Raw genomic sequence first — 9,764 nt, forward strand, 5'->3', positions numbered from 1 at the left:
CTTGGTTTAGGAGGCTATATAGTTCCTTGAAAGCCATTTTCAAAAGACAAAACAGAAGACAGCCTGTACTAAGACTTAACTAAGACCTTAGAACAGGAAATGAGAGATTAAACAATAATGACAGGTAAATCATTTCCTAGACTTCCGGTGATTCTTGGCAGCAAAAGGTTGTGCTTTTGGAAAAAAAAATAATCAGCCATGAAGTGACTAATCAAGTGACTTATTACAAATAAGAAAACCCAGTATTTGTCAAGATGGGCTTGTAAGAGCTTGTTATATGCTTGCTTCCAAAAGTTAACTACAAACACTGACTTTTTTTTTTTTGCCATACTGCATCTTTTTCCCAGTGTAAAATTTAACAATATCCTGGATAATCTGATTAAACAACTAAGACAGGGCCTCTCAAGTTGGCCTCTCAAACAGCTAAGTTGGGGCTGCTTGGGCCTGAATTATTAGGCCAATATAGGATGAAATTCCTTGATACCCAGGACCTGAATCAAAACAAGTTATATTTTCCATGTCTTTTTCTTGTATCATGGCGATAAGCCTAACAGTCTAAAACAGAGACTAGGAAAAACATGGCCAGTTAAGTCAAGAAAACATTTTGCCTCAATTATAAGCATTGATCTGTGTATACTACATGCCTGACACATAGAGACCATTCAATAAATGTAGAACCAAATTCATTTCTCTGGTCTTAAACCAGCCTTGACATTCATTCTTGATAACTTTATATAAAATAGTCTAATGGTTCATCGTTTAGGTAAATCTCCTGAATGAATTACTTAAGATTTTGTTTTAAACCTGCAAAACAAAGGCTAGTCTGCAAATCAGCAAAACAACAGGAGCCAAAATGAGCCCTCCTATGATTAATACTGTTAAGTGAGTCAAATCCTCAATTATTTCTCTCCTGATTGCTAGAAACATCCCTGAAAATCACCAAATCTCCACTTTAAAGCAAGCATAAGAGTATCTTATAGATAAGTGAAACTGTCTGCCATTGAAATGTTATTTCTAAAATGGTTTCTTTTTCAGTTCAAAAAAAAAGAAAAAAATGTAAAATAAGACAATACAGCTCAGTTTAATTTCAAACGTTAATATATTTTCTATTTTATATTGAACATATGCATCTGTAACCCCTCATTGGCAGCAACTATCACATCCTCATAAAAGGGGCAAAATCTGTAAGATGCCTCTTAAAATAAATATTCTTCTTTATAAAATAATAAAACTTCAAATAAATATTCTTTACACTAAACAATATGTTGAAAAAAATTAGAAAATAAAGGTTGCATTTTACTGTAACTGTACAATATACATGAAGTCCAAAGGGAAATCAGAGTCTTACAATAAAGGCTTTCTGTAAGGCAAAATACAATCTAAAAACATACTGATTGATTCACATTCTTCCGAATGTACAACATATTAGTATAATATTTTGTGAATGTGCCGTATAGTACGGCACAACTTGTTTTTCACAGTTGCAAATATTATTGTATATACAAAAATATAGCACATTATCTCTGGAGAGAACAACGGGGGCAGGGGAGGGGAGAGGGGAAGTCATCTGCTAATTTACAAATTTTGCAAGTACTATTCACAAACAAAAACTTCGCCTAGAGTGTCTATTGCTTTAGCTTATGCAACATGTAGGTCACCAAGGTCTGTATCCCATACTCTGAGCTCCACTAGCTAAGTTCTAACAAGCATATCAATTAAAATGGCACATGGATGAAAAAAGCATTTCACTGCAAACAGCACAGGATATCCCAACCCTCTATCAACAGTGCCAAGATTCTAGCTGTTTAGTTGGTTGCATATGTGTGTATTAAAAAAAAAAAAAGGAGGGGCAGAGGGAAACAATCCTTATGACTGTAATCTTCCTGATTCATGATGCTATGTTGGTTTTTCAAAGTTCCTGGGTGGGACAGTGGGAACTTTGCAGCAAACTGTGTTTGAATTTTTACAACGGCATCCGGGCCTGTTCACCCGGTCATAACACCCCTGGCACAATTTAAGGCAACCCTTGGCTGGCAGGTAACACCATAAGCAAGGCAGAAAGAGGGACATGACGCCCATGGCTGACCAGCGTGTACAGCAGTGAGACTGGCTGCAAGAGCACGGATTGTCCGCACAATTGTCCTCGTCGTCGCTGGAACAGTGATAGAAGAGGCCTTTCACACAGCACACGCAGGTCCCATAGTCGATCACGTTCTGGGCCGAGCAAAGGCACTGCTTGTCGCAGATCCAGTCTGACGGCAGGGGCCTCGGGTAGGTGCACTCCTTGCACTTGCACTTGCCGCAGTCCTCACACTTGTAGGCGTGCAGCCCTGCATCTTCCTTGCTCAGCGGCTTCAGCTCACCTGGCTTGAGCTCCGATTTGGGCTGCACTCGGATGATCCTGTCTGCCAGAGGCCCCGAGGAGAAGGAGGATCCTAGGAGCCTCTGTTCCGAGGAACTGCTGCTAGTACTTGTCCTCGTGCTGCTGCGAGAGCCCGAGCTGACTGTGCTGACGGACCGGGCCAGAGGGGCCCTGGCCGAAGGGTGGGCTGGCGGGTGCTGGGGCCGGGCGGGCTGCCGGGGCTCGGGCAGCCCGTGGAGTCTTTCGTGTTTGTGCTGGGCCGTGGGGCGAGGAGCAGGCTTGAGCCCAGCTCTGGGGAGCACAGTGGGCCCCTCCGTGTACTCATTCGTGTTCCGGATGGCCCTGATCTGATCCAGAGACAGCACGTGTACCTGCTGGGGGAGGGCGTCCCTGGGGTCAGGCTCCCCACGCTGCCGGCCACCCTCACGGGGTGCCTGCAGCAACGGCTGCGACCCGCTGCCACTCTGAGCTCTGGCCTCCATCAGGTCTGGGAAGTGTAGTCACTCCAGCAGGCTTAGAACACATCTGAATTCCTGCGGAAACCAAGAGGAAGGAGACGGTTTACACTTCAGAACACTACCCACTCTCCACCCACCTGGCTTAACTCTTCACTCCCCACGACCCCTGGAGAAACAGACTTTGAAAATGGAGTGGCTGTGGAGTGTATTAGGACAGCCGTCTGATCCACGCCCGTACCCAAAAGTGAAAATTACAGCTAGGTATCCACGGTTCTTTAATCCTGTGAAGTGTAGTGACACCAAACTGATCTTTGCTTCAATCACAGGAGTACTCGTACAAGCAAAAAATTTGCAAGGTTCAGGTTCCCTGTAAAAACTGCAGGAAAGTACTCTTGGAACATAACATTCATACTGACGTTTTCAAAAGGTGAAATCGTGAAATAGGTTTCAACCTATCATGGTCACTTTTGCCTGGAACTTCAATAGATACAGCCTAGAAATTCTTGGTTCCTGCTTTACGTCTGCTTTTACATTAAACAGCTTGAACTATTCTGTGACTTTATAAAATCCCATAGGATGAAAATGACATGCAAAAAAAAGGTAAATACTTCTCTTCCCCAGGAATATACACTTTATACAACAATCATGCATTATCATTAACTATATAGTAGCACAAAGTTATAGAACTGAAAACACATCAATTAAAATCCTGTTAGGTGCCAGGAATACAATAGAGCAAACTTACACTTCCAGCAACAAAAAGACAGGAACTTATTTTCAACTTCCCAACAACGTGAGAATCACATATTTTACAACCTGAAAGCCTCGGAGAACATCTTCGATTCTGCAGCTAAAAGACCCGTTCTCCCTGTTTTAGAAATCAATCATGTCAAAATCTTAACTGCTTTTGCCCATTTCCCAAAACCTAATAATTGAAAACATACACTGATTGGTGATAACAGGAAGTGATTTAAAAATTCAAGTGTCACATCGCAAATCTATCAATCGTGACAAGTAACCGCTTAAATTGCCATCCCTCTGTTAAATTTCAAAACTACCATCCTCTTTGTCAACCCAGTCTACAATGACCAAAAACGCGCTCAAGTGGACCTTCATCCTGTCTGACTTTTTAGAAAACAGACACAGGCAGGTGACACACGCCTTCCAATTCGGAAAAAGGCAGAGCTGGAAACCGGATCTCAGCTCCAACAGAAAGGCAGACAAGACAGCACTGTTCTTAGCTTTCACGCCGTTTATCGGCTCTATCTGCGCCCCAATGCCGTCCCCAGCAGGTGGGACTCGGTCGGAGCCCCGAGGGACTTTTGTCCGGAGGGACAGACGCAGCCCAGCGGCCAAGCTGGCCCCCTGCGCACAATCCCGGGACGGACAGACAGGCGGGGGCGGGGGGGGGGGAGGGGGTGCGGGCGCCTCGCAAAGGAACATGCCCTGGAACGCTGGAGGCACCCCTCCCTGCCTTCCCAGATAGAAATCTCCCCCACTCCAGAGAACTGGCTCCCAACTCCAAGAGGGAGCCGCTCCACCTTCAGGCGGAGGTCACACAGCCCATCGCAGGACGTTCCGGCCAAGGCCCTCGAACGCAGGGCACTGGTTTTCAGCCCCGTGTCCCCAAGGAAGAAAGTCCTGCCTGGGACACAGAGCTGGGTCATCTAACCCTGGGACACTCGGCGACGCCACCCTGCGCTGACCTGACGGGCAATGCCTGCAATGTGCACGCGCCTGAATATTAAAAATATACATCTGTATGCATGTATGTATTCCTTCAAGTCACAGAAAAATTGCTTTAAAAATTAAGAACATTTTCCAGCACCCTACGCCGAGCATGCAAGACCCAGGTCCCTAAGCTGGACACTTGCTGCTATGCTTGCAGTGCAAAGTAGCATCTTTTGGGGGTAAGGGGGTTTGCTAAAGTGATTTCTGCTGATCCCTCTTCCCCTCCGCAGAACCCCCCCCACCACCGCCCCGCGCTCCCTCGTCACCTCCTGCTTTGAAACCCCCCATTAAGAACTGTGTGTGATCAGACTAAGGATGAGGGGAAAAGGACTTCAGCACAAGGGTGGGGCAAACCGACATAGAAACCGCTTTGTAAAAACGCACAAGGTTCCGAATTAAAAAAACAGAAGCAACCACACACAAAAAAGTGGATCAGTCTATCAAAGGAAAAAAAAAAAAAAAAACCCAAACCTAGTCTCTTTTGCCACCTATTATCAGGTAATGGAAAACGATCGCGACCGCTTGATGACTTTCTTCCTGTGCTGGGTCAGCCCAATCGTCCAAAAAAAAAAAAAAAAAAGCGTGACCCAGGCCGACCGCGGCGAACGGAAAAAAGAGAAAGCTGCACTTCCGAACCGCGGAGACGCGGCGCCAGGCAGGGCGACGCTCCCACCCTCTGCGTGCTCGCCGCAGTCCACGCTGAGCTGAGGCGGGGGCGCCCTCCACTCGCCACCCTGTCCTCTTTTTTTCCACCCGCGAGGCAGCGACCCGCGCCCCCTCGGTACCCCAGCGCCCCTACCTCGGGACAGCCTCTCCTGGGACCTGTCTTCCCCGGAGAGAACAGGTTCGAAGTGCGGGCGCCTGCAGCGGCGCCCTGGAAAACACAAAGTGCTTCCCTCCCTCTCCCGCTTTCAGCGCCCAGTTCGCGGCCAGTGCGCCGCCGCGAGCCGGCCGCCACCCCAAGCCCCCAGCGCGGGCGCGCTGGGTCGTGGGGCCGGGGACACGGGACCCGGCGCGCGCGGCACCTCACCCCCCCACCCCCGCCGAGGCAGGCCGAGGCGGGGGCAAGGCTGATCCGTGGGCAGCTCCCGGGCTCCCCACGGAAAACCTGCGGAGTGAGAGAAAGGGAGGCCCGAGGAGAGACGGACCCCACTGCCGGTCCGGCTGCACCTACTCCATGTTGCCCACAACGCGCTGGCCGCGGCGCCAGGAGGGGACGAGCCGGCCAAACGCGCCTCACCGTGATCGCGGCTTTGCACCAACCCCTCTCCGTTGGATTCTCTTCTTTCCGCGATGTGCAAATAAATCCAGCCCTGATGCAAACTTTTTGCCTCTCCTTCCTTCCAAACTCTGCTTTAGTCTAACTTTTGAGCGATTGGCTGGGCGAGAAAAGCAGAGGAAAAAAAATCCGGAGCCAAGTCCTAGCCGAAGAACACTCTGGAGTTCGGGGCTGGAGGCGACCCCCCTTCTAGAAGCGCACGCGGAGTATTTCCTTTTTTTTTCCCCCCCCTTTTTCTCAATGAACTGGAGGCCGAAGCACCAACGGCGAGTCTCCTTTCCCGGCAGATGAGCGAATGAGAAAAGAAAACGGCCTTTGCGAGGACCTAAAAGCCAGATGGCCAAGTCGTGCGGCCACGGCCGCGTCCGAGCGGAGGCGGCGCGGGGGCGCGCGGGGCGGCGGGCTGGGACGAGCCGGGCCGGGCGGGCGCGGGGGCCTGGGCGCTGCGCGCTCCGCCGGCCCCTCTCCTCCGCTCGCGCTGCGGCGCGCAGCTCTCGGCGGTGCAGACTGGGCGTTGTGGAGGCGCGGCGGCGAGGCCGAGGCGGGGGCGGTGGGTGCGAAAGAGGAGGAGGAGGAAGAGGAGGAGGAGGGTCTGGGGCCCGGCCGGGGGGGCTCGCCGTTGGCCTGCGCCCTCGCCTTTCCGGAGGAGGCAGGGAGCTCTGCAGCGGCCGCGGCAGCAGTAAATGGCGTCATGTGGATCCGAGGCGGAACAGAGCAGTTGTTGTCCCAGAGGATATATCGCATCCGGTCCCAGCTCATTGGCTCCGCGGGGCTACATTCACTCACACTCCAGCGCCCGCCAGCGCTCCGAGCCGCAGGAGGCATTCAAAAGGGCAACCGCGCCGCCCCGCGCGTACCGGGGCCGGTCCTGCCGCCCGGGCCGCCGTCACGCGCGGTGCCCGCGGGGCCGGGCTGGGCACGGCGGGGTCAGTTGATCTAGTTTCAAGGAAACACTGACCTTAAAGTTTTCCCCAGAGGCCAGGAGGACGAACCTTGAGCTCGGCGGATTTAGGGAACTTTCTCACCGCCACTAGGAGAAGGGAATGAACGTTTCAGACTAATCCCGGCCAGGCAGTGTTAGCATTAAAAACCAGTTGCGGGTTTTGAGACTTTCTTCGGAATCCATTGCAAGACAGCCTTTTCTGTTCCCCCTCGAGGGGGCGACGGGGAGAGAAGCAGGGGGAGGGGAAGGGGAGCGGGAAGTGAGGTGGGAGGGCTATTGGTTTATCCTTTGTCTACTGGATTAACCCGATTATACACCAGGCACTGGGACAAACCGCCACCCCCACCTCCGAGCGGCGTACGAGAGGGGCGGAATGCAGATTCGGGTTTCAAGTACCTTCTGCTCTGGCCGGGATTTGCTTTTGATGGTGTCAGTTGTAGCTTTTCGGTTTAATATTAGATGTTCTAACAGAGGGAGTGAGCTACAGAACCAATTGCTGATGGAAATGCTACAGTCTAGGCCTTTAAAAATTTTAGATAACTCAGTCCTACACACGTACTCGATTACTAAGGGCCACATCATGGGCTTCTGAAATGGGAGGGGTCTCGTCGTTCCACTGCAGATTTCCTCAACTAGAAGCATCATCTTTCATTTCCGACTCTCCTTGTCACGTAGAACATTCCCCAAGAAGATTCTATTGTCCATTTGGAAGGCGATCTATTTTCCCACTTACAAAAAGAAACGTAAAGATAGAAAATGCATATATATGCACTGCTCTAACTGCCGATCGTTGACGAAGAAACGTGCAGGGACGAGGGAGCACCAATGGGAAATTAACACCCCCCCAACACACTCTTAATATTGGATTCTGAATGATTTACAGAATGATTTTACTTTACGGGGAAGTACGGTCAGAACTCCCGAATAGCACCTGCGACCTCGCGGTCCTGGGGTTAGAGTTCTTGAAATTGCTAGGAAAACGTGGGGCTAGATTTCCCGAGTCTGGCTCCAGCCCACTTCGGTTCACAACCACCTTGGCGCTCGCCGCCCTGACTCGAGCCCTCGTCTGCGGACGTCCCGGGCGCGTTCCCTGCCCCTCTGCCCTCTCCCCTGCCTTCTCCATGTTTCTCTAGTGCTCCTCGCCCCGGGTTTGGAACCAGAGGTGGCAGGGGAAGTGGCCTGCGTTATTTCCGGACGCTGGCCTCCCGTCCCCCTTACCCCTCGGGTGCGGGTGGACCAGGCTACGTCCGCCTGCTCCGCGCGTCCCCGGGACGACGGGGCCTCCTCCCCTAGCCCCGGCAGCTCCCCTGACGCCCGGGTCCTCAGGTCCTCCGAGCCTCCCAGCGGACGCAGGCGCCGCGGCGTTCCCAGCCCGTCGGGCCACCAGGGGGCGCCCACTCGCCCGGCGCGGGGCTGAGGTTGCTTTCTTCAACGCGACTCCACGAGGGCAGCCGGGGTTGCCTTCCAAAATGTACCTTGGTCCGGCCGGTTCACAAAGAATAAAAAGACGTTTTTCATGTAAGTGCAACAGCAGGTGCCTTTGCCTACCATCTCCGCGGACACATTCCGTTTGAGTGCGAATGAGGGGCCCAGGTGCTGAAGAACCCCAGCTTTTCCCGAGGGGGACGGAGTTGGCGGTCAAAGCCAGGGTGTGCAAGGCTGGCGGGAACTCGCTGCCTCAGTCTGGACAACAAGTCTCGGGCCGAACAGGTGAAAGAAACCCGACGGCTGCTTCTTAGGGGACACTTGTGCCCAGGCTGTGTTTCCAGCACTGCAGGAGCTCTGCGAAAACGCTGTTCGGGCTCAAAGCATAAAGTGGAATTTAAGTTAGAAGCTTCTGGCTGTATAGAACACCTTCTGTGTTTACAGAGTCAATAGGGAAGAATCTAGGAATTTATACTTATCTTTCATGAATTGGAAGGAATTCCGTGTAATCTAGCTCACCCAACATCCGGGTTGCAAGCTGGGAAAACATTTAACCTATACCTTAAGCCAATGTAAAAATGAGAATCTGTTAGGTTCTTATTCTAATTTACTCCTTGCTATTTTTTTTATTATTATTCATTGTTGCTACTTCCGCACGTGGTGTATAAAGCACTATCTTGTGATCCCGAAGAGGAATTATGTTTGTGTGTGTGTGCACGTGCGTGCATGCACTCCTAGTGAAGTGTTTGGTGTAGCTATTATAATGTGTGCTAAAATTGATTTCGTGTTATGTGCAAAAATTATAACGGGTTAATTTGAGGAGATACTTTAGAGTTTTGAAAGAATGTTATGTAAAACTTCACAATGGATTCCATTTTCAAATGTGTTGTGGAGAGTTCCAGAGAGGTAACCCTAATATGTGAACAGGTGTTCCTGCTTGACTGATGTTGAAAAATGCCCAATCCTTGGAAACACCTGCCTCACCAACACTTACCTCTAAGTTCTCTGGAGGCACAAAGTAACAGGTGCTCTTAATCGCACTCGTTGAACAGTGGGATCTTATTTCTGCCTTCTTTTAATTTTCTGTATTCATTTCTTTGGACTTACTTCCTTTTATTAACTATCGCTCGCTGACTCAGTCGCTTCTGTAGTGTCCAACTCTTTTCAACGCTATGGACTGTAGCCTGCCAGGCTCCTCTTGTCCATGGGGTTCTCCAGACAAGAATACTGGAGTGGGTTGCCATTTCCTTCTCCAGGGGATCTTCCTGACCCCAGGGATCAAACCCCAGTCTCCTGCATCTCCTGCATTGCAGGTGGATTCTTTACCCCTGAGCCACCTGGAAAGCCCTTTATTAACTCTAAGTACCTTCAATTTGTTTTTTCAAATGAGGCAGTGTATAAACAGGTTTGAATTTTGCCTCCCCCAGTCTTCCATAGACAGTGTAGACTGCTTATTTACCAGTAGGTCTGTTGGACAAGTTAAGTCAGATATTTTCAAGGTTGCACTTACTTATCGAAGCTTCTGATTTATATTGTAGTAACAGGAGAATGTAGTTTTAAACAACT

The 9,764-nt window shown here is 50.3% G+C and overlaps 1 protein-coding gene across 5 annotated transcripts; it reads right to left on the reverse strand.

The window, feature by feature from the left end:
* Positions 1 to 1,080: 1,080 nt before the first annotated feature.
* On the reverse strand, positions 1,081 to 6,995 carry SPRY2 (sprouty RTK signaling antagonist 2). 5 transcript variants are annotated; one of them, XM_081547222.1, is made up of 3 exons: positions 5,792 to 6,541; positions 3,566 to 3,688; positions 1,081 to 2,895 (listed from the first exon to the last, which is right to left on the reverse strand). In XM_081547222.1, exon 3 carries the CDS (start codon positions 2,842 to 2,844, stop codon positions 1,897 to 1,899), a length of 948 nt encoding a protein of 315 aa, XP_081403348.1. In that variant the 5' UTR covers positions 2,845 to 2,895; positions 3,566 to 3,688; positions 5,792 to 6,541; the 3' UTR covers positions 1,081 to 1,896. The 5 variants fall into 5 exon arrangements, with proteins under 5 accessions (XP_081403348.1, XP_081403350.1, XP_081403349.1 ...); XM_081547224.1 differs by having other exon boundaries at positions 5,815 to 6,362; XM_081547223.1 differs by lacking the exon at positions 5,792 to 6,541 and adding an exon at positions 3,931 to 4,148.
* Positions 6,996 to 9,764: the final 2,769 nt, after the last annotated feature.

The sequence above is a fragment of the Giraffa tippelskirchi genome, chromosome 12 (genome assembly GCF_054371585.1).
Source record: "Giraffa tippelskirchi isolate mGirTip1 chromosome 12, T2T-mGirTip1v1.2.pri, whole genome shotgun sequence".
Classification (NCBI taxonomy): domain Eukaryota; kingdom Metazoa; phylum Chordata; class Mammalia; order Artiodactyla; family Giraffidae; genus Giraffa; species Giraffa tippelskirchi.

What these genes read in the sequence shown, in the direction of transcription:
- SPRY2 (XM_081547225.1), bottom strand. Translation starts at nt 2,844, where the DNA reads ATGGAGGCCAGAGCTCAGAGTGGCAGCGGGTCGCAGCCGTTGCTGCAG.